Source organism: Solenopsis invicta, chromosome 10, assembly GCF_016802725.1.
Source record: "Solenopsis invicta isolate M01_SB chromosome 10, UNIL_Sinv_3.0, whole genome shotgun sequence".
NCBI classification, from domain to species: domain Eukaryota; kingdom Metazoa; phylum Arthropoda; class Insecta; order Hymenoptera; family Formicidae; genus Solenopsis; species Solenopsis invicta.
Genome location: NC_052673.1, coordinates 11,998,522 through 12,025,422, shown reverse-complemented (window position 1 = coordinate 12,025,422; position 26,901 = coordinate 11,998,522). Strand labels below are relative to the sequence as shown.

The following is a 26,901-nucleotide window of genomic DNA, read 5'->3' as shown; positions in this document are numbered from 1 at the left end:
TAAGCCCACTTCACGTCATCTGTAATTTGCGACAGAATTATAAAAGAAATAATCGACAGAGAGAAACAATGGAATGTTCTAGATATACTTTAAATCGAATTATGATTCGTATAATACAATAATTTTTTCGCATTTATAATTATATTCATAACTTGATACATAAAATTATAAAAAGAATTCTGTCTTGAATTCTATCATATTTATAGATTGTATAAAGTAGGGTGTAAGGATGTTTTGATTATATAATATGACAAGATTAAAATTGAAATTTAAAAACTGAAAGCTTCTTAAGTTCACTTTAGGTTTTTTTTTTTCTAACCAGCGATAAAATATTTGGATCACGAATTTTGATTCTAAAACCAGTTGCAAAGAAGAAAACAACGAAAAATGTAGTTTATAATGGTTCTTGCAGCGAATATGATGTGACGCTATTTTACTGCAGTGCATCCTTAATAATACCAGGTCAAAATTATTTAAATATTTCTTCTATAACTATATTTTTTAAATTTCAAATTATAATATTATTTTTTTTTTTTAGCCACTTGAATCAACGCGATTGCACGTTTTAAATTTACAAGTAAATTTGTTACAAACTAAAATCCTTATATAACTTTTGATTACTTCAATAAATTAAGTTAGGATTTTTGTTATAAATTTCCTGTGAGAACAATCTGTAAAGTTTTTATTGAATTTCTATTATTCAAAAATAAGTACTGAACATTCTTAAACTAATCGTGCTAGTTCAAATAAACTTATCAAACTAATCGAAACGTATGTACCGCGTTTGCGATAACTATGCAGTTGTGTCATCTAGACATTCCGATAGTCTTAACAATTTTGCAAACATTGTGTGTGCAGTTTAAAAGTATTTATGTAAAACATATACTAAAGAAGTTGTTGTTTAACTGAATTTAAAAATCCAATAATAGCAATAAAAAACCGATTAAGAAGTAATTGTTTTATAAAGATTTTTAAAGAAAAGTGTAAATAGAATTATTTGCTACACTGAAAAAAAGTTTCTTATGTTCAAATCATTTTCTTGATTTAAATAAATATTAGCTAGTGTAAAATAATTAGTTTTTAAACTTAGAAAATATTTTTTAATGAAGGAAATAATGTTACAATGAATTATATTTGCTTGGACATACAAATTTTTTTTTCAGCGTACTAATTTTTTTCTCCGTGTAAGTAAAAATTTGTGACTCTTGTAATAGCATTATTAATATTAATTAAGTTGGATAATTATGGATATAGAAGAAGCAATTAAAGAGCAATTCTTTTGTTTATATTTTAACGTAATTACTTTTATTCGCAACGCTAACTTTCGATTGGTTTAATTTGAGATTGCCATGCCACTACACACGTTACAAATTATTTAAACAAATTAGTTTGATTCAAGTAAATCGAATATGTTTTTCACATTTTCTCAAACCGCTTGCTCAAACCAAAATAATTATGCGATTTTGTTATTTACAATCTACACATTCCGATGGATGAGTGTGCTTGCTCATGTATACTGACAAATTTATTTAAACGTGTATGACCGGGTTTAATTGCATTTATACCAACAAACGTAATTCGAAGAATCAAATGAGAATAACAATCAAACGATTATAACAGCGCGATTGCTTGAGCTTGTAGATCGCATTACATTATATTAATAAGAGCCGTGTACTAGAGCAGCAGTGTTATCGAGATTTTTTATTGCTTCGGACAATCACGTGATCACGAGCATTTAAAAACTTAAGGTAACGTATCGTATGTGTCGTGTCGAGCGTCGAGATGGTTTTGTTCTGCTATTTTTCACAAGCAAAGCATCTCTTTGTTTCGGCAACAGTGTCCGACACGGATTTTAAACCACGAACCGGACCAGGATCTTAAAAAAATGTTGTGTCGCTGAAAGAATTAACGAGCAAAATTGCTCTATCACGTCACAGTTTTTTTAGAAAATTGAACTTAAAAGGTTAAAAAATGGCATTTTTTTTAGTACTTTTGAGTTAAAATAGTTCAAAAATGTGACAGTAAAGTAATTTTATTTGTGAACTCGAGCAATAAAAAATCTATAAAGAAACATTTGATCAGTTCGTGACCTAAAAAAATTTATCGACCATCTCTTCATAAAGGATTTCTAATAACAGGATTAAAAATATTCTTGACGTATTTAATCTTATTACAATCTTGTGCAGTACAAAAATAAGACAATATAAAGATGAGATCAATAATTTCTATTCTTTCGCGTCGAATTATATAAAATTGACTTATTGTCTTGATAGAAGAGACACGTAAATTTCAGCTTATATTCTTAGATTTAAAATAATTGAGAATTATTACATTTAAAAAAATTTGCTTGATGTAATAATGGACAATGATTAATCGCTACGCAATTCGGAATATCGCCGATAATGAATCGTGCAGGTAAGCACTTTCCTATAAAAAAAAAACTATCGCACAACGAAAAGCACAGACAACAAGCGAAAAATATCTGCAAACCAATCAGAAGTTACGAAGTCTATTGCCTGTTGTTATTTTCTGTTGCCTGTGTTTCTCATTGTTTAAAAAACTAAAGATTTGATGTAATGCATTATAACTAACCTAATGCATCTGCAAAAGTCTACAAATTTTTGCCTATAGGCATAAAACGAATTCTTGAAGGTATTTACGCTATGAGAAAAGGAATTTTTGGTATCCACAAAACAAGCTTTCTTGTTGGCTTTTATAATATTTTATAAGAACAAAATTTTTTTCTTTACATCATTTTATTGTTAAATCAAAAATATCATGAAATTGTCACAAACTTCCATCTAGTCTAAATCTGTTTAAGAAAACAAATAAATTATTTTATTTTTGATTTGAGAATTTTTTCATTTAAGAATAAAATTTTTCAAATATAATTATGATTGTTCCTATAATAATCTTATTTTATGATCCAAAAGTCTTCTGTGGCTGCAGAGACAGTTGACACCACGAAAAAAATTATCAAGCTTAAGAGATTGCGCTGTTTAACGTTATAATTGTTTATTATTTTTCTTTAATTTCTCGAATTTCCTACTCACGTTTGCGGATGTAAATACGACTAAGAACGCATTCGACTTAACACTTTTACAACGCTCTTGGAATTATTTTATCTTTATTACTTATCAGACATTAAACAAATAAAAATAACAAATACGAACATAGGTCAAGGAGCAAAAGAATTAGTTGGAAAAACAAAAACATTTATTCCAATTTTGTTATAGATAGTATCTTTACACAAACAAAATGGTTTATGTTGCTTGTTCTAAAAATTATTTTTTGCGTACATTACTTTATACATTGGACAGCAACGTTAATTTATATTTGTAAATTTATTATATTAGACCAGTAATGTGTACCTAAAAATATTTTTTGTCCTATTTTTTTAGAATAGCTTTACTAATTGAATTATTTTTAACTTTTAAATTTGTTGTTAATTTTTTGTGCCGAGGAGGATTGAGTAAGTTAAAACGCACCCGATATTTGTATTACAAACATTGGAATAAAAGTATTAGTTTCTGTTTTTTTAACTAGTTCTTTTGCTCGTTATTGACCTCTGTTCGCATTTATTACTTTTATATAGATAGATCGAGTTTAAAATTGTTACTTTTCAACAAACCAAAACAAATGTTCATAAATTTATTTTAGATTTTTTAATTATTAATAAAACGTCAAAAAAATTTGCGATTTTATAATTTCTTTTAAAATTATTCACTTTTTAAAACTATATACATATACATATTCGATGTAATGTCTATTCATTTAAGATGAATTATAATGTTTTAATTGAACGTATTCATATTCGATATTTTTGTTCGATATCGATATCGATGTCTAGTACGAACGTTGATTCGTCTGAAGTTGGCCGCTAATCGCATGAAGGAAGGCAATCATGGCGGACGTGTGGTCGACGCGCGTCCGTCGCTCGCAAGTCCGAAGAGCGAGAAAGTGTTCGTCACCGTCGCGAAAGACATCATGAATCTACGTGGGACGTGCTTTGCTAATCCGTTCTAAGCGAACAGCCTCCGAAAGTTACCAATCACCTAATTACTGTACTTCGAGACGATTGTCCGTCCGGTATGTAAAGATCTACTACGAACGTCGTTAGCAAACGGGTCTCAGCGAGGGGCGAGTGAAACTCGTACGAGCGTGTACGTTTCGAATCATGTTTTATCATAGTTCGCTCTTTCGAGCACGCGCTTGTTATCGAATCTATGAATTGCGCGAAATTAATACCACGCGTGGCGTTGCTCGCTCGCGCTCGCGTCGAAACCTCTGTGTGAGTAACGACCATCCCTCCCATCCTGCCCCTCCTCCCACCGCGTCGTTATTTCCTCGTCCGAGGCGCGTCGCGTCGCGTGCCTAATATAATCGGGGAGGGTGCGAGTGAATAAACTGTCGTGCGATGCGCCGTGTTGTAACGTGTCAATTGAAGGGCCGTCGTTTACGGCCGGTCGTTTGCATTATCCGACTCAAGGTGAATAAACAGACGCGCGGCAGTTAGAAAATTGGCCTCGCCGACATTCGCCGCGCGTACGTCGCAGCGTAAACACTTCGGCTCTCGGTACAGAGTCGCGACCTCGCGCGAGATTAGTCGCAGAAACGAAGCGCGTTCGTTTCGCACGTTAATCCCGATAGCGGGAGGACTGCTCAGAATGTATCGCGTCGCGAGTGATTGAAGTGAAGTGAAGTGGACGGCGGACGCTCGAGGGATAGAGGAAGCTCTCTGGAAGCTGTCTTACACCGAAGATTCTCGACGGGAGCTACGTATTTTGTAAGTCTTTTTAACATATATTCGTGCAGGATGAGAATATATTCTTCTTTTTTTAGAATAGTCTTCGAATCTAAGAATGTATTCTTTCTCACGACTTTTTTGGACAATGATATTCTATGTCTCTACGCTTTATTTGATGTTTGCAACAATTATATTTAGCATGTTATAATTTAACATAGCCAGTGTAGTGTAGTGTGTGCATTCGACACTTGTATCTCCTGATATTTAACCTTTTCGTACCTGGTGGCGCATATGTGTGCTAAACCTTCAAAAATTCTCGTATCTTCTACAAAAATAAAGGTAAGAATTCCTTCTTCTTGGGCTCATGTTAAAGATAAAAGATAGGACTTTTCACAGAAAAAAAAAACAACACTCTTGGGAGTTTCCCCCTTGATCTGCACACGCTCGTTAAAAATTTGTAAAATGGGAAAAAGGTGAAAAATATATCTTTCACAAAAATTAAGATAATAAAAATTAAGATAACATTTATTTCCCATAAAAATTAAGATAACGAGTTCTTTCTAGGCTCATTTTGAAGATCAATGTAAAGACTATTTACAAAAAAATATTGCTATTTAATTTTAAAATGACAAATCAAAATATATAAAATTGTCTTGGATCTGAATGGCTCGTGCACCAAGAATTTTTGGAGTCACTGATTATAAATCTGTAATTAAATTTTCAAACTTCAATATAACGAATCCAATAGCGAATAAAAATATTAAATTGGATTTGAGTGACACATTATTTCATCATATTAGATCTACCATTTTAAATTGTGAAATTTTGATTAAAAATTCATAATCAGCGACCCTCTAAAACCTCTAAAAAAAAAACGTGAATTAGATGCTAATTATTCCTAAAACAAAAAAGTTACGCACGAAAGGATTAAATAATGGATGAGATGGTAATAAAAAGTGGCTAGAAGAGCTAAAATCTCGTAAGCATAAAATCATTACTACTGTGATATTACAAACAAACATCAATTTGACTATGACTTGAAAGAAATATTTTTAAAATATTTCAACAATGTTTCGAAGAAAGTTATGTATCACAATAATCTTTTTAAAATATTTATCTAATACTGTTTTATTTTTAAATGTTTAATAGTACACATAAAATTGACTTCTGAATTTTGCTTTAATGTTTCTTGTTTACTGGGAACCTATTCATTTCAGACATCACGCAGTATTTATCACTCTTACTTGTTTCAGTAATTAACCTTTACGATCGGCGGAAAACAGCGCTTGTTTCGATAAAGTTTAATGTTTAAAAATTACATTTCCTTTTATACTTGTCTGGAAAATCAGTTCTAGAGTAAATTCTATATAATCTCAACTTATATTGCCTGTAAAAGTTAAGAATCTGTTACTAATCTGTTCTTTAGAAGAATTTTTTCTGAAGTTAAAGAAATTCTTTTGGCGTCTATTTTAGAGAAGAGTATTAAATAAGAAGTGTCATATTAAATAAGAAAGAAAAGTCTAAAAATGAAGAAAATTTTCAAATTAAGAATTTTTTTTGTGCAGGCTGGACGACGGATGCTACGTGTTGCAGATCTCCAGCTGCGAGGACGACAAGGTAAGTGCCCTAGATAGATACGCTGTCGGTCCCAAACTTGTGCAAACATATATCTTTCATTAAAGCGTAAGTTACAAGTATATTTGAAAATAATGGCTCACGTGAGAAGTCCGTACATTCACTGTGATATATTACAATTTCGTTTCAATTATCGGCCTTAACAATTTTCTCTCTTGTACAAAGTATTAAGGAGTGATCGGCATAGATTTTTATTATTTACTACTTTGTTATTTAAATTGACAACATTTAAATATATAATTAGATGACCGTTAAATAATTATTGCAAATCAGAATCTCTTTTGGCCGTTACGTAATGTGCATTTCCATTTTCTACACGCGCTATATTCAAATAATAGCCGCACCGTCCCGACTTCAAAGGGGTAAACGCGAATTATAAAGACAATTAGCCGTTGCGAAGAGAACGTTCTGAAAACAAAGGAGCGAGTGTAATAATCAATTGTGATGATGAATGAGAGTAACGAAAGTTCTCTTCGCGCCATTTCCTGTATTTTCTCGCATTTCTCTCGCGCAGTGATTAATTGTACAACTTAACGATTATATTCAAACGGACACGATGGAAGCAAATCTTGCTATCGTGTCTCGGTTAAATGAACGATTCTCAGTTATCCAATAAATGGCGTGAAACATTAGATTGGAATCGGCGTTCTATCATATTTTCTCACGTTCAATACAATATTTGATGCAGATATTTGCACAAGGATGGAATTCATACGACCGTGTGTAGCCCTTCCCTTTTGTTCCGCGTGAATTTTTTTTCGTTAAAAACAACTAGAAATAACAGCAATAGCAATACAATTTTTTAAAAATAACAATTAATTCGAAAGCATTATTGACGATAGTTTTTCGAACGTAAAATTTAAAATGGAAAACTTTTAAAATGGTTTGAAAACAGTCACATAAAAATGAATATTTTTAAATAAATTCCTTAATAATACCTTTATTTTTGAATATAAAACCAATCGGCATATGTATTATAAGTGGCGAGATTTTTTTTATGAGATTAAACGATTTGACGATGATAAATCTCGTATCGATGTGCAAATTTGCAAAATGCATGTTGCATTCGTTTCTCCGTTTAAAGGGTTAAATACGAGACAATTGCCCGTAATCCTTTCATCGAGATTCATCGTTTTTATCGCTATAGTTACGAGCGTGTGCACTTCTATTACACACATAATTTCATCGGCCACGTAGGGGAAAGAGAGGGCAGATGTATTCTCGAGCGTGTGCGGCCCTGCGGGGTGTAATTGCCGCCACCCCTCTGGGTTTCATGTCGCAGGGCCGGCGCGACCATAATTCGTCGTCGATCGCGACGATTGCGGCGACTGATTGCGAACGCGATTTAACCGAGGACAAACGGGGTGGCCGTACGTCTGCCTTTGAAACATACCTCGTGCTCGTATAAACCGACTGTTAAATTGCGCGCTTTAAAACGATTTACGTTCCTTTTACGCAAACTGGATTTATGCACGCGCGCGGGCCGATTTTCGAGCGACGGCCTTGTTATGATTGCACGCGTTACGCAGTTACTACGCACGTGTGTAACGGGCAATCGTTCTCTCGTTATTTGACAATATTTTGGAACGTCGTATAGAATGGCTGCGCTCAGCGGAAAAATTGTTTGATAATTGCTTAATAATTTGTCAATATGATTTATTTTTGTTGCCTAATTTGCTGGCTCTAAATACTCGATCATATTAAAAAGTGCTTACTAAGCTGCTTTTTCTTTCCAACGAGTATATGATAGACTGTACCCTTTATCCTTTACCATTTATTATTTGGACATTTTTAATGTAGAATCACTGTTACAGCAGTGTTAACGGATTATTGTGCACTGAGAGAAAAAAAAATTTTAATAAATATTTGTTTGAATAGTAGCCATGAAATATTTACGGTGCATAAATATTTATTCAGTAAAAAAATGATAGTTAAATTAAATTAATGATTCTTGTGCTAAATAAATATTCATTTGCATTTAATAAATATTTCATTGTAACTGTTCAAACAAATATTTATTAAAATTTAATAAATTTTTTTCTCTCGGTGCAAGCACACGTACTACGTGTAAAAGAAAAAAAAATCTTGTAGAGATTGAAAACTATGTGGAACGCAATGCAGCGTGGAGCGCTAATCTGATTTTGCAGTCAAATAAGTCCTCATAAAATTAATTTTCGAAAATTCGCGAATACCACATGCGTCGAATATTCCGTGAGATTTTATTCCATCCCGCTAGCACTCGCGGAAGACCCCTCGTACGATATTCGAGAGCCGAATCCCGTGTAACATCGCGAATGTACGAAATAAAATCTCAGGAGAATACCGTCGGCACGTGTAGTGTGCGCGCTGCGACCCCGACGGCAAACGACGGCCCTGCATTCCGCGCGGGAGAGAGGCATCATCCGTCCTTTTTCTGCGGTATTACGCGAATAACGTGTACACGATGCGCAGATGCTAATTGATAGTAATGCGCGATAATCTCAAACAATTTACCGAACTAGAGCCGGGTTTGTTCCTCGCTTCCCCCCTTTCCTCCCGCCCCTGCTACCAGCATCACATCGCCATCACTATCGTGGTTCCAACACTACCATCGCCACCAGCATCCGTAACGTAAATACGACCGGCGTGCGCGATACCCGTTCCATTTTTCATTAAAATTCAGAGAAACTTCCGCGCGGCTGTTGCCGTCGTGCGAGTTTGGAAACTACGCCTGCGCCCTTTGTCCCGTGAAACTTAGCAAAATCATTTACATTAAGTACTCACCGCCGGGATAAGGCATGCATTCGTAGTTATTACCTAACTATACAACCTTGCCTCGTCGCATACAAAAGCGGGTGCAAAACGACGCGACAAAGCTCGTCTATGCCTTTACAAATGGGAAATTTGCGAGCGAAAGCGGACATGTTGCTATTTTTTTCCTTTTTTTACGGAACACTGCATTGCCATTTTTTTTCCCTTGCTTTTTCCTTTCTGATATTTTTCTCGTTTTGCTTTTGTAAATTATGTGGTGGAAGCCATCTTCTTTACTTTATTCGGCATTGTTAGGCTAGTGCTATATTTCCGGATCGAAACACAATTGGGATGATGTTACATCATATACGGGTATTATGTCTCTTCAGTATATCTTCTCACGTTACAAAGACAGCAATTGTTACCAGGCTTGATTTATACTTTGCTCTTTTTGTTCTTGAAAACTGTTAATTATTAGCATAAATTGCATAAAAGCTTTTAACCGTTAACCTTCGTAGAACGTATGGGCGAGCGGTCGCCCCGGCAGAAGAAATATTGTCGAGGGACGTACACATTATCACAGCAAGGGACCGTTATGTGCAAAGTCGAATAGAACCGTAAAAAAGATTATAGTTATACGTAGAAGCGCACATTTTGCATGCCATCCTGGGCGTCGATGATCAACGTTACTTCCGTTTCTTCGTACGATTCTTTTTCACGGGAGGGAAAATCCTCGAAGGACGAAGAAGATGGGACTGTATCACCAGCAGCGATGGCATAGAATACCATCGACTGCCAAGCGCAGATTCGAGATTCCAGACGGTGCGTTCGCGATTTTTCATCCGCGCCGTTAACTACAAAGTTTTCAATAGCGGCGAACACCGCTCCCCCGAATTCTGCCAATGTCAACAAAGTTGGGCGATCGAAGATCTTCAAAGTCCTGCTTGACGTTGGACATTTCCCAACTTTTCAAAAGTCACCGGAATTTTCGACGCGATGTCAGAAAGAATGATGAAATCAAAAGACTCTTCTGGGCGACTTCTCGCACTGTCAATATCCTCTGCGTGATTTTCGAGATCGTGGAGAAATTCCCGGGTTTACAGGTTCATAAAACACTCGCGCGCAGATCGAACAACGTCTCGAACATTGTTCGTCGCGTCCTCGGGTGATCGAGTCTCTCTAGCGGTATCCGTCTCGTCTCGTTCCCATCGCTAGCTCGCAACGTTCGCTCTTCGCCCTCGAGAGGATATCTCGCACCACCCTCCCGACTTCTCCCGGTATACATCCCCTTTCCGCCATCCAAGGGCGACCAGGGTTGCCTGGCTAAGTCGCCAAAAGCTTGCACTCCCGGTGGAATTCAGCCGCCGTCATGCCTGAGACCGAGCGTATTGCGTGGCGTCCCTCGGCGTTGCCGATGCACTTCCATCCACCGGGATCGTGCTTCGTAAAATTGGATTTGCGCATGGCATGTAGACGATTTGTCATACCGGCTGGTTACATTCTTGCGAAGGTTCCGCCGACGCCGACGCCGGTAATATCTCGCTCGCTCGATGAACTCTCGCGATGATATTTCGCAGCTCACGCATGCATCGGCAAACGATCTCGTAATTGTGATTGATCGCTGACACATTGCCGCGCATATAAAATCGCAAAACGACGTCTCTAGTTCGAATCGATAGCTCATTAACTAGACGCGTTTATATTTCCCGTTCGCGTACTTGTCGCGCATCGGACGCGCCGGATGGATTTAATACCATTGCGAGCCTCGTTACCGTGAGAATTAAATATAAATAAATAACTGCGAGTAAATTGCGATTCGCGAGGCCGTTTATAACGTTTGATTTCTACTTTTCTTGTTTTTAATTAAATTTCTTTTAACCCAGATTCGGGATTTTAATTAAAATTTTCTGCCGATTCTTAGTTTTTCCCGTCGCATATTTTCCGCCGTCCTAGCTTCGAATTTCGACTCGCTATTCGCTATTTACCGTGACTTGTAAGAGGCGAGACGACGGTGTCCAATCGATTCTCCGTCGCCAAAAGAGCGCGCGCGTATACACAGGACGCATGCATCACGGGTAAATCCGAGTGTCGAGCATGAAAATATCATGCGCTCCTATTAGAAATACGATGACGCCTTATAAATATTATATACACGCGTGCGTATCAAATATACGAGGTATTCAGTAACAAGCGTATTCGGTGAGCGTCAGAACGCGCGACGCGAGAGCTGAAATAACATTTTCTAACGCACAAATACAATACGTCGAATATCAATCATTTCTTTTAAATTATAAATGAATATTTGGAGAACGATTAACGGGACGCCCTTAAAATTCGATACTCCTCCACAAATTCAGTTTGATCTCGGGTTCTTGTTAAAATTAAAACGCAATTCGCTATCGCGGCATCATTGATCGATAGATTTGCAACGTCCGTCGTATTGGTACGCCACGGGTACAGATTACAAATCGTTTGTTTGGTCATGATTTATGAACAGCATCGCGCCACAGCCGATTACAATGGAGATTCTCTCCGAAATTGGTTGAACGAAAATTATTGTTCGCCGCGCAAGTCTTGCAAAAAGCGCCTTAATCAGAGCAGTCGTGTGCTCCTTTCTTTTTTTAATCCATCCTAACAATCTTCGGGGTAATGGCGGAGAAATTTCTCAGCGTACAATAAAGAGAGAGAGAAAAAAAAAGAGAAAACAGTTGTGTCATTTTCCGACGAGTAGTGAGTACAGTTTCCTGTCAATTCCACGTCGTCCAACAATAAGCAACGTAGATAACGGAGAATCTTATCTACGGGCTTCTCTTTGGCCGACCGATCGAAACATTCGGTTGGAGAATGATAGAAGGTATCGTACACACAATAACGAACGAAAAACTTCAGGTACAGGATAGCGAAGTTTTTGCGATATCCGCGCGAACTTTATCAGATTTCGTATAGTTAGGCGAGAAGCAGCCAGCTTTTCATCCGCTCTTGCGCAGTTCAAGCGTCCGCTTTTGAAGCCCGCTTATACTTTATACTTAGTTTTCATATGAGAAAGGAGAGGGAGGGAGGGAGGGGAACGGAAAGATTGGGGGGATTGAGAACGAAACTTACCTGACGGATACGAGTCGTTGGGCACGATATGGAATCCCGAGGTCGCACCTCGGTCGACGGCGGTGTGATGGACAAATCGTCTCGCGGAGAGAAATTGAATGTCGAACTAGTTTCCGACCACTTCCGGGAACGAATAGTTCCGTCAGAACGGCTTTCGATAAATTTTCGTTGCGCACGCGCACGCCTTAGCGAGACGAGAATATTTTTTCGCTCGCTGGACAAATGCGCCGTCATGCGTCTCATTTCTTATTTATGCGTTCGGGCAAATCGCCTATCCAAGTTCTGCGAAGGCCAGAAACAAGATTCTCGTCGTATAAGTTAGGGTACTTTTGTTTGTTTTGGGGATCCTTAAGTCCATGATTAGCTCTAGAACTCCAGAACGTAGGGGTTATCATCTAGTAACCCTACCATAAACGGATATAATTCTGTTTACGTATATTGGTATAATGTTTCTAACACTAAGTGTCTAACACTATAAAGGAGAAATAATAAAAATATTATCCATAATTAAAATTTAATAAATTTTTTATTTGTTTTTAAAAATTAGTGATAAATATTGTTAAATTTTTATTTAAATGCGTTACAGTTAAATATAGTTTGACACGAAATATTTTAACGTTGTACGTAAAATTATGCTAATTCACTGACAGAAATTAAATATAAATTAAATAACTTTACTAATGCCCTACGGCATTAAAATTCATGAGATTATTAAAATGAATCCATCTGTGTTAAATCGTTTACTTTAAATAATGGCGAGTTTACTTAAGATATGACTATATAGTTTTTCGAGCTTTAAAGAATTTGCGACGGCTCACGTCGTGATGCATAGAAAAAAAATACTATTTTAAATGTGTTTTAACGTTAATTGGTTTTCTTTTAATGAATACAACTTTTTTATCTCGCTTGTGTTTCCAACATGCGTCACGTAAGAAAAAAAAAAACTGTATAATCAAATGTGTATGATATATAGTTTCTGTCAACAAATGTTGACTAATAGCAAATTCTTGGAAGAAGCCAGAACAATGCGTTTGATTGAAAAAAAAGAACTCTGATTTTTTTTTGCCAGGGCTCGCCGTTAGGGTTTCGTTTATTAGTCCCACATCCAACGGAACAGTCGCTTCCAATTCGGTGATCAAAAGAGCCTGGCATCCCTTATTTTCGTAGAAATTAATAATTTCCCGGAACATTTAACTCGACTTGATATTACTTTTATTTTCTGCCCGCTCGAGAGGAAAAGGATAAGAGCTGCGCCGTGCAATAAGAACGATACGGTAATTTCATCAGAGGCTAATCTTGGTAGCTAATTCGCCAGTTCTGCGATGTACATCCGTCCCGATATTACATCCCCGCATCATCATAAAACAGGGAACGAACCTGAATATGTCCGAACTCTCTTGGAATTCATATGGCAGTTAATTAATTTTGGTAGAAGGGTCCGCTTATTATATAACCACAGCTATTGCGACCGCGCCGTTCGCCATTCGCCATTCGCCATTCGACATCCGCGCAATTTGGCATTACAAGCCACGCGAGATGTTCCCGCTACTTTGTTTGCCGTGGCATCGCCTCCTTTTATATATTCCATCGTGAAACAATCGTATTCCCCCTACGGCCATAACCGGACCGTGCCGTGTTACGGAGTACGTCTTCTATTTCCACGTCGAGTTTCGGAGGGTTTGTCCTCCCAGGAGGAATGTTCCTCCTAATTTATGAAACGCGACGGACGTTACGGCGTTTAGCGAGGCGCCTTCGAAGTACGTACGAACCTGCGAGTTGGCACGTGAAGCGAAAACTTTGCAGGTAACCGTAGGTACCTTTGGGTTACTACCGGGGCGGATTTTCTCGCAGCATCATTAGTATTCCGGGATATACAGACGTGGCGAGAGACAAAGAAGGATGGGGAAAGAGCGGAAGGAAGGCAAGGAGAGAGACGAGAGAGAGAGAGAGAGAGAGGTTCTCTCCAAATGAGTACCTCACGCACAGAGACACGTTTCTCTACTCATTCTACTTAGCGTTCTACTACACTTGGCTCTTTTACACGGAGACCTCTTTCGCTTTTTCTCTTTTTCTCTATTATGCCTCTTCGTAACTCACTGCAAAGAACAGTAAAAAAAAAAGAGCTCTCTTAACGAATGCTTTTCTTAGTCACTTGTCATCAGACTCGAGATGGTTCGTTGGAGTCCACCCTTTTCGTCTCAAGTCTTACAACTAGCGAGATTAACGAGGCATTTATGTTAGTTCGAACACGTTTTAATTACAAACCTGTGCGAGAATCCCCGATTATGATAAAACATTAAACAAACATAGCTGTTAAACGGCTTGTGACAAAAATTAATATACGGTCAAAGTAAACATATAGGTATCCTACGAATGTCTTACATGATAATCAATTTGTACGACACATTTTTTAATTTTGATTAAAATACAGAAGATGTGCCTTCGAAATTCACTCAGCATGGAACGTAGAAGGGATAATTGACACGAGTTAATTGTTGTATTGTGAATATAAATCTGCTCGGTGAAATTGGTCAATGCTGAAATTGCGTCTTTCGCGTGACCGAAAAGTCTGGGCAATCAATAAAAACAACCCTGTCGTGACGGATCTGCATCGACACAGTGCATAATTTTGCAGAAAGCTGGATGTATGCGGGGTACTCTGCTCCCGCAAACTTTATCGCCGTGACACGCGACAGCTGAAAGGAGTTAGTAAGACAAGAATAAATGCGGTTAACGCCATTCTCCGTACACTTTCGCACCGCTCATAAATGTCTCCGTTGTATAAGTGCAAAGTTAATCATATTCCGTTTCTATAATAATCGAAGTCGGTCAAGCATACACATCGCGAAGTTAGCGAAATAATTTATCATCTCGTAAGTAAGAAGTCAGCTGATTGTAACACTGATTAACTCGAAAAAGTAACCCACTTTGACTTTGATGACTAATATCGCAACATTTTGCACCAGATTTTATTTAATCCATTTATCTTTCTCTCCCCTTCTCAATTAATCAATTTTGTTCTCTCTTTCTTACAAGAAGAGCTTTTTTATAAGTTTTTATAAGAAAATTTTTGTAAAAAGAGTACAACAATATGCATATAATTACGTTACATATTTTTATGATTTAAATTTTACATAAATAACAAAATTTTATTTCTCGGCTGATCTCTTTCTAAAGTATTTTAGTCCAAGAGGAATTCCGGTTAAAGTTTACTTACCAAGAAATGAAATTTTCGTAAATTGGAAAGTGTCGATACGACGATCTCTCTTGACATTTTCGCTAAAAAAACACAAACTCTATATTCGTTAGATAATCTGTCTTAAAATATCTTTTGGTTCATCTAGGATATCATTTAGATTAAAAATAATTCCCTTTTTTTTACGCTCATTAGAAGAAGAATAGAAATTCTCCAACGTTTCACTCCTCAACAAACGTTATCGACTGTAAATCGTACGCAGACTCGCGGTTCGACATCCAGACTAGATAGAGGAAGGTGTTAACATTTCCGTTTCGTTCGAAGCGTGGCAAACACATATTTGCACAGATCGCACACATTCCGTCCCGGATACGTCAATTGCGCAAAAGTTTCGAGTGATCTGTTCGCAAACCGAGTGACCCAAATAGACGTTTCCAGCGTCGAATGTTTGACCCCAAAGTTCGGGGAGAGAAAACCCCGGGGTCGATCGCTAGCGGTTTTGCTTCACCCCCTCGAGCACACACGAGAGAACTTCTGTCCCCGCGTGCATTTAACCGAGCGCTCCGCATCGAATTCGTCGCGCGTCGTAAATAAAAGTCCACGGGCGATAGCGCGAGCGAACAAGCGAGGGATACGTCGGGGGATACTATCGTGACACCTGGTGCCTCGTGCAATCGGCATTAAAGTGCAATGAGATTGAAAAGGGCGCAGAAGTCAAACCATCCCTGGGCAATGCGAGAGCGATCTAAAGAAGCGAAAACTTGACGATACACAATGACACGTTCCACCTCGACGAGGAACCTCGTTGCTCCTCGAGGCGCCACAATAGTCCACAAGAACGGTCCATAGGGAACGCTGATTTCTCCACAATTTCTGTTATTTTGGGCGAGTGTACGGCCAGCAGGCTGATTCTCAAAGAGGGACGGCCGGCTGTGAGGAATGGACCGTGGAGAGTGGGATGGGCCGGACCATGTGGAAAGAGAGAGAGAGAGAGACGCGCCTGCGAGGCGTGAGTTTGGATTCTATCCCGGGGTTGCCAGGTGCAACCTTTCCCTTCCTGCTTGTATACCTGCTTTCTACAAAACATCGCTCATTCTTCGTGCCCATCCGTCCGTCTCAACCGTAGCCTTGACCATTCCGATGTAATGCCACAAGGAACCCACTTGCTGGTCGTCGCGCGATAATCACCAAGACGAATGAATAGATTTGTACGTGCTTTCACTGTTTTTTAATGGATGTGCCACGTCCATTAAAAAATAATCGAAATCGCTTTTTTACTATCAGTATTTATGGCCGTTAGACAATTGATCGTTGCAATAATTCACTTTTGGTTCTCAGAGAATGTTAATGGAGAGACTAAGTTGGAGGTCGGAGCGCGCAAAAATTTGCCTCTCAATGATTTCTTTTTTTGCGATTAATCTGCCGGTACGTGTAAATTTATGCATGCATTGTTTCGCTGAGAAGCGAGAAGGCGAATCTCAACCTTGACCATCTTGGATACGGCGCGGACAAGATGACTATATATTACCTCGGTGTCTTGCGATAATTAGCATACTGAGTAGGTTGGTAATTGTATTCGATGTTGCTCTAAATGGTACGAGAACAAACGCGATGCCTGACACGCTCTAGAAACATAGTTTTGATTAGTGTTTAGCTAGCGTGGCAAGCGCTTCCCGCTTTTGCGAAATTTAATGTAGCGTATGGCAAATTGCCCGCTCTTTCTCTCTCTCTCTCTCTCTCTCTCTCTCCTCTTCGTGAACTTTGGGTAGCTGTGTGCTTTGTGTCAGCCGAATTATCTTAGAATGAAGGAGCGCGCGTCTTTGTAATGGCTTCTAAGGAAGTTATAACAATGAGTAAACGACCTCGTATATATGAAGGAAAGCGTTGAATCTCTGAATCTCTCTCTTCTCCCCCCACTCCTCATTTTTTTCTTTGCTCGTTACTCGCTCGTGGACCTTACCATGGACATTTATCTCAATAATGTTCCATTAAGTACATTATATTGTTTATGTTACAATTTATGTAGAATATATTTCAACTTCAAATACATATAAAATAATAGAAGCCGTTTAATTATGAGTTATAATTATAGAATAGTGATTAGGAAAATGCTTTATATCTAATGATTAGATTATATATACTTGCCTAAGTTTGTTATTAATAGCTGATTACAAATTGTTAATTGCAATTCCATTGTATAATGAGAACTTTAATCAGTGTTATTAGATATAGTTATGCAAATATTAATTATTAACGTAATTTATTCAGACCGTGCTATTATTAGGTAAAATCAATGAGTAACTTTGATGAATAAATAAATTTTATTGATTGTACTTTGCATCCGTCGTAATTCTGATTATTGCAACTATTTCATATCAAATCAATTGTGGAATTTGAATTAAAACCGATACCTACATATTTAAAAAATGCTAGATTGAAACACTATTATGAAATGAAAAAGAAAATAGAAGTATATTGCAAACTATGTTGCAAAAACAGTCCTATTTGTACATAATTGATATTAAATTTCTATTTATATTGGATTGGATTCATACTTATTTCGTGTATTGGAAATATTTTTTGTAAGAAAACGCATATAGAGAGAAAGTTTTCAAGAAATCTCTTTTTTCAACTAAAATACTCTTGAGAGAAATGTTTGCGAGGATTTAACAATAAGTTCAGAAGTCGGTATAACGTTATCGACTGTAAGAAGTGCGGATGCACTGCATTTTCATGCTCCGATGACGTGGTTCGAAGGTTCTTTGAAAAAAGAGATTACCAACAATAGTTTCCAAAAATTTCTTTTAGATAAGATCATAAAGTCCATTTATTTATTTCTTATCGAGGAAATTTATCAAATAACATAAAGAATTTTTCGAAAAAAGCTTTTGAATTAGCTTTATTTCTATCGATTTACAAACTTCGTCTGACTGAAGCGCCTCGTATGATTTTCCTGCAACTTCGTCAGCAAACAGCTGTTGATAACACAACTACCTATATCAGTTTATTAAATTCAATTTTTGTTTTATATGTATTATATTACTTGCATTTGTAATACATATTGAACAAATATATCATGAGTATTAAGACAAATATTGAATGTAATATAGGTATTAAACATGATATATTAAGTAAAAATAATTAACAATATTTTATAACATGATCTAGCATCTCATGCCTATTATTTTTATTAGCATATTTATTATCCTATTTTTTTTGAAGATTACATATTTATAGAATGCTAAGATATATTAAATTATAGTATAACATGTATTATTTGTGGAAAATACTATTGCATATACATATACATATATATTGCAGGTATATATCTGCATCATATTTTTTTATCTATTTAAATATAATTATCTATATAAAAAAGTAGTTATTTTTATTAAATTTTTCTTTAGAATTACGAAACAAAGACTTGCATACATTTATAAGTATTCGTTAATTTAAAACTACTTTTTGAATGAGATAACTTTATAGCTCATTCATTTACTTTACTCAATTATTATGCTGAAGAGAAAGTTACGCAGGTTTCTCTTACAAAATTCGTAATTGACATGCAATGACCGTGAAAAATGCAGGAATACAGTAACATCTCGTGCCATCCATCTAAACGACTCCTTCTTAAACACACGCTTTCCCCGCAAGTTCGAAAACAATCGATCCATCCGTCAAGTTGGGCATCTATCCGCGCTCTACTTATCTTTCTGTCGTGTCGACATCCTCGGTGCATCGAAACTATGCCGTCCCTGGGATCTCGACCGCCGAGGCTAATCCCCCTTAGCGGACTTGGACCATGCTCCAGCATCACATTCGCGACGATCGCGATAGAATCAACGTGGACTCTCGCGCACGCTTACCCTTGAGAGGGAAGGCGAGAATATAGGTGAAGAAGGGGACAGGAGAGGAATAAAGAGAGAAGAGACAAGAGTGAGGGAGAGGGAGAAGAGGGAGACAGAGCTCGCGATACACGGCAACGGCCGTGAGCTACGGGGGTTCGCAAGAGGGCGGTTAGGGGGTAAGAGAGATGAGGCATCCGGCGCACGACGGTTACTCGAGAGAGATGGGGCAAGTTCTCCGGTACACGGTGGTGGGCACAATATTGATCTGTGGGGTGGGCTTCGGGGATGCTGTCCTCCGATCCTCTCCTCCGCCCCCGGGCCGCCTTCTCGCGCCCCCTCGAGCCCCGCGGTACCTCGCTCACCCCCGCGTCTTCGCATCCCCGAGTCTACTACCCTGGTACTCTCGCGATGTGGTGGGGGTCACGCTGGTTGCGTGCTGGTCCAGTCCGCAGCCTCCCGCGAAATCGTGGTGGGAACCGGAGGCGGCCACGGGAGGTAGGGGCGTCGGAGAGGGTGGTTTCTCCGGAGGTGGAAGTGGCGGAGGAGGGTTATGGCCATCGTGGGGAGCGCTCCTCGCGTCTATATCGCGGCGGTGGCTGCGAGTCGCAAGAGCTCGACCGGCAGCTCGTACACGACCCCGACCGCCTCCTTTTTCAGGGGTTTCGGTTTCCGGTTCGGATACCCGTTCGCAGGGACGAGGCGGTTTTCTCCATCCCCCGTGTATCCAGTCCCTCTCTTTCTTTCTTTATCTATCTGTACCTTTCTTATTATATCCGTTTACCTCTTTTCTCCACTCCTGTTTCTCTGATCTTCCGTAGTTTCCCTTCTGCCAACTGCCGTTGTCTCTCAGTCTAGCGCGAGTTTTTCAGTCTAACGCGTTCGACCGGACTTCGCGGCGTATATCTTGTGCGTGCGGTCTGTACGGGAGGTTACGCGTACCCTCCCCCCCTCCGCCTCCCTCACCCCCATTTCCGTCGTCGTGCTCGTCGTCGCCGTAATCGCCGGCATCCATCGTCACGGATTACTCACGTTCGCGTTCAACCTGTTCGTGTTCAACTCGGTGCACCACGATGCGAGGTAGATACGTGCACGCAAGAGGTACGATTTGGCCAGACGAAAGCAATTACGGATAAAGGAATAAAGCAAGCAGCACGAGCGAAGCGACGAGGACGAGAGGCGGATGGGAGTGCGGAGAAAAAGAAGGGATAGCCGCAACAGGACAGGAAGAGCGGCGGTGGTGAATACGGATATACGAGGATGTAAATTCGCGCGAACGCGTGATCCGTGTTGAAGGAAACGAGTGCGACGTGAGAAAGAGAGTGTGCGAGAACAGAGCAGAAATCAGGAGAGGAAGAAAAAGCCGCGCGCGGGCAAGAACGGCGAGGAGAACGGCGAATTCGTTGCCTATGTGGAACGGGCTGCTGGCAGAGGGAGCAGCCACGCTCCGCGAAGTTGCCTAGATACCGGGCAACACCGTGTTGCGCTCCGGTGAAGTAGGAGGCAGCGAAGGAGGCGGAGGTGGTGGTGCTGCTCCGCGGAAGGATGGAACGCGCGATGGACTGTAGTGAGACGAGGAAGACGATTGCCGGCCAGGCCGCGAACGCAGGTCCGTGGTGCTGCCAGGAGTCGCGATAGCACACCCGCGCCCCTCTCGAAACTCGCCGAGAGAAAGAGAGAGAGAGAGAGCGAGAGAGCGAGAGAGAGCGAGAGAGAGAGAGAGAGAGAGAGCGAGAGAGCATACATAGGTCCGAATTTCGCGACAGCGTGCTTGCGGCTTGAAAAGCCAATCGCGAAAAATAATCGCGGCGTCGTTTGCGGTACTTATATACAGTTGGTTGTTGGATTCATCGAGCGTCAGTTGTTGGTGTCGACGAAATAGTTCCTACACATCCCGTAAAGTTCTAGGATCGCGAGCTATTTCACTGTGGACTCTTCTGGCAATTTCTTTTTTTTCTTTTCTTGTATCACGAACAATTTTTTTTCTAAGCTCGCGCAAAATTATCCATGTCTATATGGTCGTTTCTCGCTCGCAACCGGAAATTTTGATCGAATCGTCGGTGTGGTGGGTGTCAGCGAGTAACGAAGTGAGCCCCAGTGCCGGTTGAGAACGGGGTGAGAGTACTCGTAACGATAGACGCCGCCGCGTGGGGGAGAACGGCTGCATTCGGTATCGAATTAGGAAGCGTAGTCGCCACGGACACCTGTAAACCGGGCGCGAGCTCTCACAATTTTCGAGGCAAGATTCGCTTCAACGTATGGACGAGAGCCGGCGATACGCTCGCGAAATGCATGTCAAAGCTCGAGTCTGTGACACGCGCGTAATTGATAAACGACATCGCGATATGAAAGATACCGTATATAGTCTTGGGTACGTTCTCGTATCAACTAGTCGTAGCGTCAAAACTCCACAGACGCATTTCCTGTGAGATTAAAACTCGCGCCATTGTTGCTTCTCTGAGGCATGCGAGACAATGGAAAAATTGCTACCTGTGTCGATAGGCAGAAACCGCGGTAATGGCGTGCCATTTAATGCTCCCTCACTCCCTCGTGAATCCGATAAATAGGTCATCGTAATGCTAGACTCGTGATCAATGACTGATCGGTTAGGAAAGGGTTGCTAATTAATTCGCGTGTTTTTTTTACGACGAAATAGAGAACGCTTTCTGTTGGTGTAATTCGGTGATGCTGCATGTGAAAATAAATGCGCGAGAATAAAGACGAATTATAATGCGCTCTCGCGTATTTTTCAAGCACTAAACAATAGCAAGATTATTATTTTCTTACTTTCAACATTTCTTTTTACGCAAATATTTTTTGTATGTAATAAGATACAGTAATATTCCATTTTTTTTTTTTTTTTTATGTAAAATTATACAAATTACAAAATTTGTATTTTTGGAGATTTTTGTTAAATTTACATGATTTTGTTAAACTTATATGATATTAAATAGTTGAATTTGTTTTTTTCTAATTTGTAATATTAATTATTCCATCACAGTGCTTTTGGTGTAGCTCGCAAAAATCGATTCAAAACCTGCATATGTTTCAATTATTTTAATAATTTTTTCAATCCTGCCAAGAAGATGAAAAATTTATGATAACAGAGCTTGGCAAAACCGATCATTTCTAGTCGCGGCACGTTTTTCCAAGGGGAATACAAGAAATCTCTTCTTGCTGATAGTGAAATAGTAAATCAACCGCCCTGCTTGTAAATCACCTAAGTTTTCGATGCCGTAACGACGCTCGCAACCGTTTTATATCGGAAAGAAGTATCGCAATAAATGATAATAATATTCAAATAAGCGTCATTTTATTATCTCACAGAGTATAGTACTTGAACTGTATAAACTTTATGCATAATTTTAATTTGATTTATAGCCAAAAAATGATGCGGATATTTTTATCAAAATTTTGGTTTTATAATATATACAATATGTAAATCTCAAGGGAAAATTTTGTTTATTAAAATTTAATAGCAAATTTTTATTTTATTAAAAATTTCATTGATTATACAGTTATAGTAAATATTTGAAAATAGAAATAAAATCTAGAATTATTATGTTCTCGAATACTTTTTGCTTCAGTGGCTCATATAAAGAAAATTTAGGTGATTCGTTTTATAGAATAATTATATCTCGATGCGAGCTGACCAATTTTTAGTCTGACATAAAGCTGAAGTCTCTTGAATGATGCATGATTCTTTAGACGAGAAATTGAAGCTTATAATTATTAAGGCATGATTAAGAAATTGTGATAAACATTAGCATTCATCGGCAAGTATTTGAGCACGCATTAATTATTAAAGTGAAAGCAATCTCGGTGAATTCAGAGGATAATGCAAACGCGTGCCGTGAAACGACGCCGCGCGCGATGGAAAGTGGGTGCGAAGGGGTCGTTCACACATACGAAATCATTATTTTCAGGATCCCCCGCGAGAATGCTCGAAACGCTGGGAAGCACCATCGCGCGAACGTAGCGCGTTCTCTCTGCGAACGATAAAACGCCGCCGCCGCCTTTCAACGATCGAGACCTCGCGAATACGCACAACCGAGGCCCGCGGAAGAACGCTTGGTTATGACGGCGAAGTCGGGGGGTGCGTTAGCGAGGGCATCGAGTATCGATTAGCGGACGATTCGCGCGGAATTGAACTCGACTCGTGACACCCTGCTGTGATGATGATAATAATCAGTGACGCAGCGGGCGACAAAGCGCTACCGGGCGATACTCGCGGCGGTGACCGCTGCGTGTAGAAGTGAACACGCAAAATTGTGCAGTGCATCACGGTCACGACGGGGCACGTCGGGACCGGATAGATGAACATCGGCAAGTCGGTGTCGTACCTCGACCTGGGCCTGCAAAATTCATCTGCCATGGCGCACCAGGCAAGAGGTCTACCGCAGTTGCGAATAAAGTTTTATAATACGATCGCCGCCGGTCTCCAAATAGTCCTCTTGCTCACCGTCCTACCTCAAGGTAAGCTTACCGAGACGCACTTCCGATATTTTACGGTGAGATTGTACGCGACATTACTCGCGTTATGATTTTCTTTATCGCTCGCCTAAGCCGTTTCAGAAACGAAAGGGCACGAACGATATTTCTTCCAATGACTTGAAGGTATTGACGAGAGAAGGAACCATCAAACTTCTAACGATTCGAATAAAGGTGGACCGTTACATTTATCGATTGGAATATACGATATCGTAATGATTAATATAACGTCGGTATAAGTGTCTCAGTTAAATTAGAAGTAAGAAATGTTACAACTATGCAAGTCTTAATAGAGATCATTAATGATATGATTTTTATAAAACGCATCTATTTATTTGAATATTTTTTTAATACTACACCTGAATTTTTTCGTTCAAAATACTCGAGATTAAGGGCTAATTTAGGTTATGCATTTAATTTTTTAATTTTTTATTACTTAAGTAGGCACAATTGCATAACTTTTTTAATCTATGACAATAACAACTGTCGTTTCGTAGTTCTCTTTCCTTCTCTCGTCAATACCTTCAGGCTGTTTGAAACAACACGCCCTTTTATTACAAATCTTTTAATATATATTACTAATATAAAATTATTATGAAGTCAAAATGTATACAAGTATAACATATCCTCGCCTATTAGTATTCAAGGACGCTTGCATTAAAGAGATTTCATCTGCACGCGACGACTTCTATCAACCTGTGTCACTTCGTCCGGCTATTCTATCCTGATATAGAAATCCGCAAATAACTTTAGACGAGTACATAATTTAACGAACGACACTCCCGCGACTATATAATAGCGCCGTCTTTGCCACAGACATTTCTAGTCGATCGACACGTTAAATACAGTAAGAAATCATACGGTGCACACATTTACATCGTTAAAGCTAGTCGTGTCAGATATAATTTAATAGCTATAAAAAATCGTGTTCAGATTAACAGTGGTTAATAGTAGCTTGCTAATTACTGTCATACAGTAACCTAGGTTTAGCTGTAGGTGTCTCCGAAACAACGATTGCATCTCATACACGTCTCGTTCGCTGTACATACAGTTTATATATGTGGATAGTATGGTGTTTATATAATTTATGCGTAACTGATTACGCTAAGAGTGACGCACATACGCGTATAATAAATCGGTTCGTCAATCATAATTACGGATGACACGTTCTCGGTAACAGTGCAACGTATAATAGAATCACCGCAACCGCGGTACAACCTGCCATCACAGCGCATCGGCGCCCGACCGCGACAAAACTGCATTTCGTTCGGTCAACGAAGTTTCGCACGACTCGGCCGGAATTAAATCGTACGATTTGAGAAACTCTCTCGGAAAAATATCGACATGTCGCGAACAGCTATGGCGAAGTTCGGCGTTGGTTTTTCTTAAGACATTTTACGACGTTAATTTTCTGTGGAAACAGGTTTTTACCGTAGGAATCTTGTTGCGATGTTTGAGAAAAGTTTCTTGTCATGCTTGTCAAAATTGACATTGAAATCGTAAAAGACCCAAAGGCAATAAAATGTTGAAGAATTTTAGACTTTAATTAACTCCGAATTTTGATCTTTTTGAAACTTTATTTAAGGAAGTTTCTATGGTATTAACGTTTATGCGTATACAAATTACTTTTTACAATAAGAAAAAATAGAAAGATTATTTTTATTTTTTTAATGAAATGATATATTTTTTAACGCTTACAGTATGTATTTTAAACTTCTCTTTTTCAATCATGTGATTAAAGTACAACAGCCACATTTATAAAGTTAAAGGTGACTTCACTCGATCAAGAAAATTATGTAGAATCATAAGTTAGTGGGAATGCCAAAGTTCCGCGATAAACATTCTGTGAAGCGAAATGTCGTGCTACGATTGAACTCCCGTGATCGTTCGGCAACACTAAAGTTAAACCGCCGGATTTGAACTCAGAATTTATTGGTTTGTTGAAACGAAGCCGTGGCATTAATATCGCTTTGCCGTCATCATCCTTGTGTTAAAGGTTGCCTGGCGATAAATTTTTTTTTCGGTTTATACAATTCCTCAATACTAATAAATGCTTCAGCCTTTTTTACGAGTACACATTTTCTTTATCTTTTATGTTATTCTCTACATCCAAATTTCAATATATTCAAAATGTAAAATAACATCCACTGAATGTTATAGGTTATTAATTAACTTTTGTGTAGCCCCTCCTCCCACACACACACATGCACATTAAATAGAAAATAAATGATCAATTATAATGTATATTGCAATTAATTAAATTGCGTAAATTATCTTGCCTTTACTTTTGTGATTCTTCTGTATTAGTAAATAATAATAATAGGAGCAAGTGGAACTATCCTATATATTTAGTCTCTTTTTTCTATATAAAATTTCTTTGTGACTCTCGCTAAGTTGTCAGTTCTACACAAAGATAAATTATGTTTACATTGATAAAATCGTTTAACTAGGCTTTTTAAGTTAAAGTGAAAATACTTTCGAGGAAAATAAAAATTTATTTGATTTCAAGAAATAATATTATTAACCTTTTTTTAAATAAATTATTTGTTCAAATTGTTTGTTTAATTTAAACAAATAATTTTTCAATTCAAAGAAAGTATTGATAGAAATGTAAGAACTAATTCACGTTTTGATTTTAAAAATATATTTCTTTTATTTAAAAAAAAAATTTGCGTACCTAATCAAATTATTTCTTTAATTTTAATAAAAGAACAATCAAAAATTTTCTTAAAAGAAATTTTTCTTTAACCGTATAGCAATGCGCAAATTTCTTTGATTTAAACAAGTTTGTATTTTATTCGACGAAACAATATTTTCTGGATGCAGTTTTGTGTACCGAGTCTTTTATTCAATCTCTTTTCTCTTAAGTTTGACAGCTCCCAGGTCCATCATAGCTTTCAGGTTTCTTTTAGGCTTGCTCCAGGTTCCTAATCTACTTCAGCCCTAGTTTCCCTTCAACCTAGTTCCCTAGGTCATAATCAGCCCTTCGTCTTCAGAGCTTGAAGACGAAGGTTTCCTTAGAATCTCACGTAGCTCTCGGAAAATATATGTAGGATAACGGTCGAACGTGGAACCCGTTGATTCGATCGTTTCTCATACGGAATCACATGTTACCCTGATTTTTATGTATTAAATCTTTATAAAACTTGTTCTGC

At 38.4% G+C, this 26,901-nt stretch overlaps 1 protein-coding gene across 6 annotated transcripts in view; it reads left to right on the top strand.

Annotated features, from left to right (window-relative positions):
• Positions 1-4,530: 4,530 nt before the first annotated feature.
• Positions 4,531-26,901, top strand: part of LOC105193175 (neuronal acetylcholine receptor subunit alpha-7) — a 261,990-nt gene continuing 239,619 nt past the window's right edge. For 2 of the 6 annotated variants that reach the window (XM_026133351.2, XM_011157532.3), the window contains exons 1-2: positions 19,849-20,864; positions 23,182-23,731. In XM_026133351.2, the coding sequence (XP_025989136.1) occupies positions 23,572-23,731 (160 nt within the window). In that variant the 5' untranslated portion in view covers positions 19,849-20,864; positions 23,182-23,571. Of the gene's footprint in view, positions 4,787-6,312; positions 6,365-19,847; positions 21,004-22,757; positions 23,732-26,901 lie in introns of those variants that run through there. The other 4 variants (XM_026133352.2, XM_026133353.2, XM_026133350.2 and 1 more) reach the window with 4 other exon arrangements.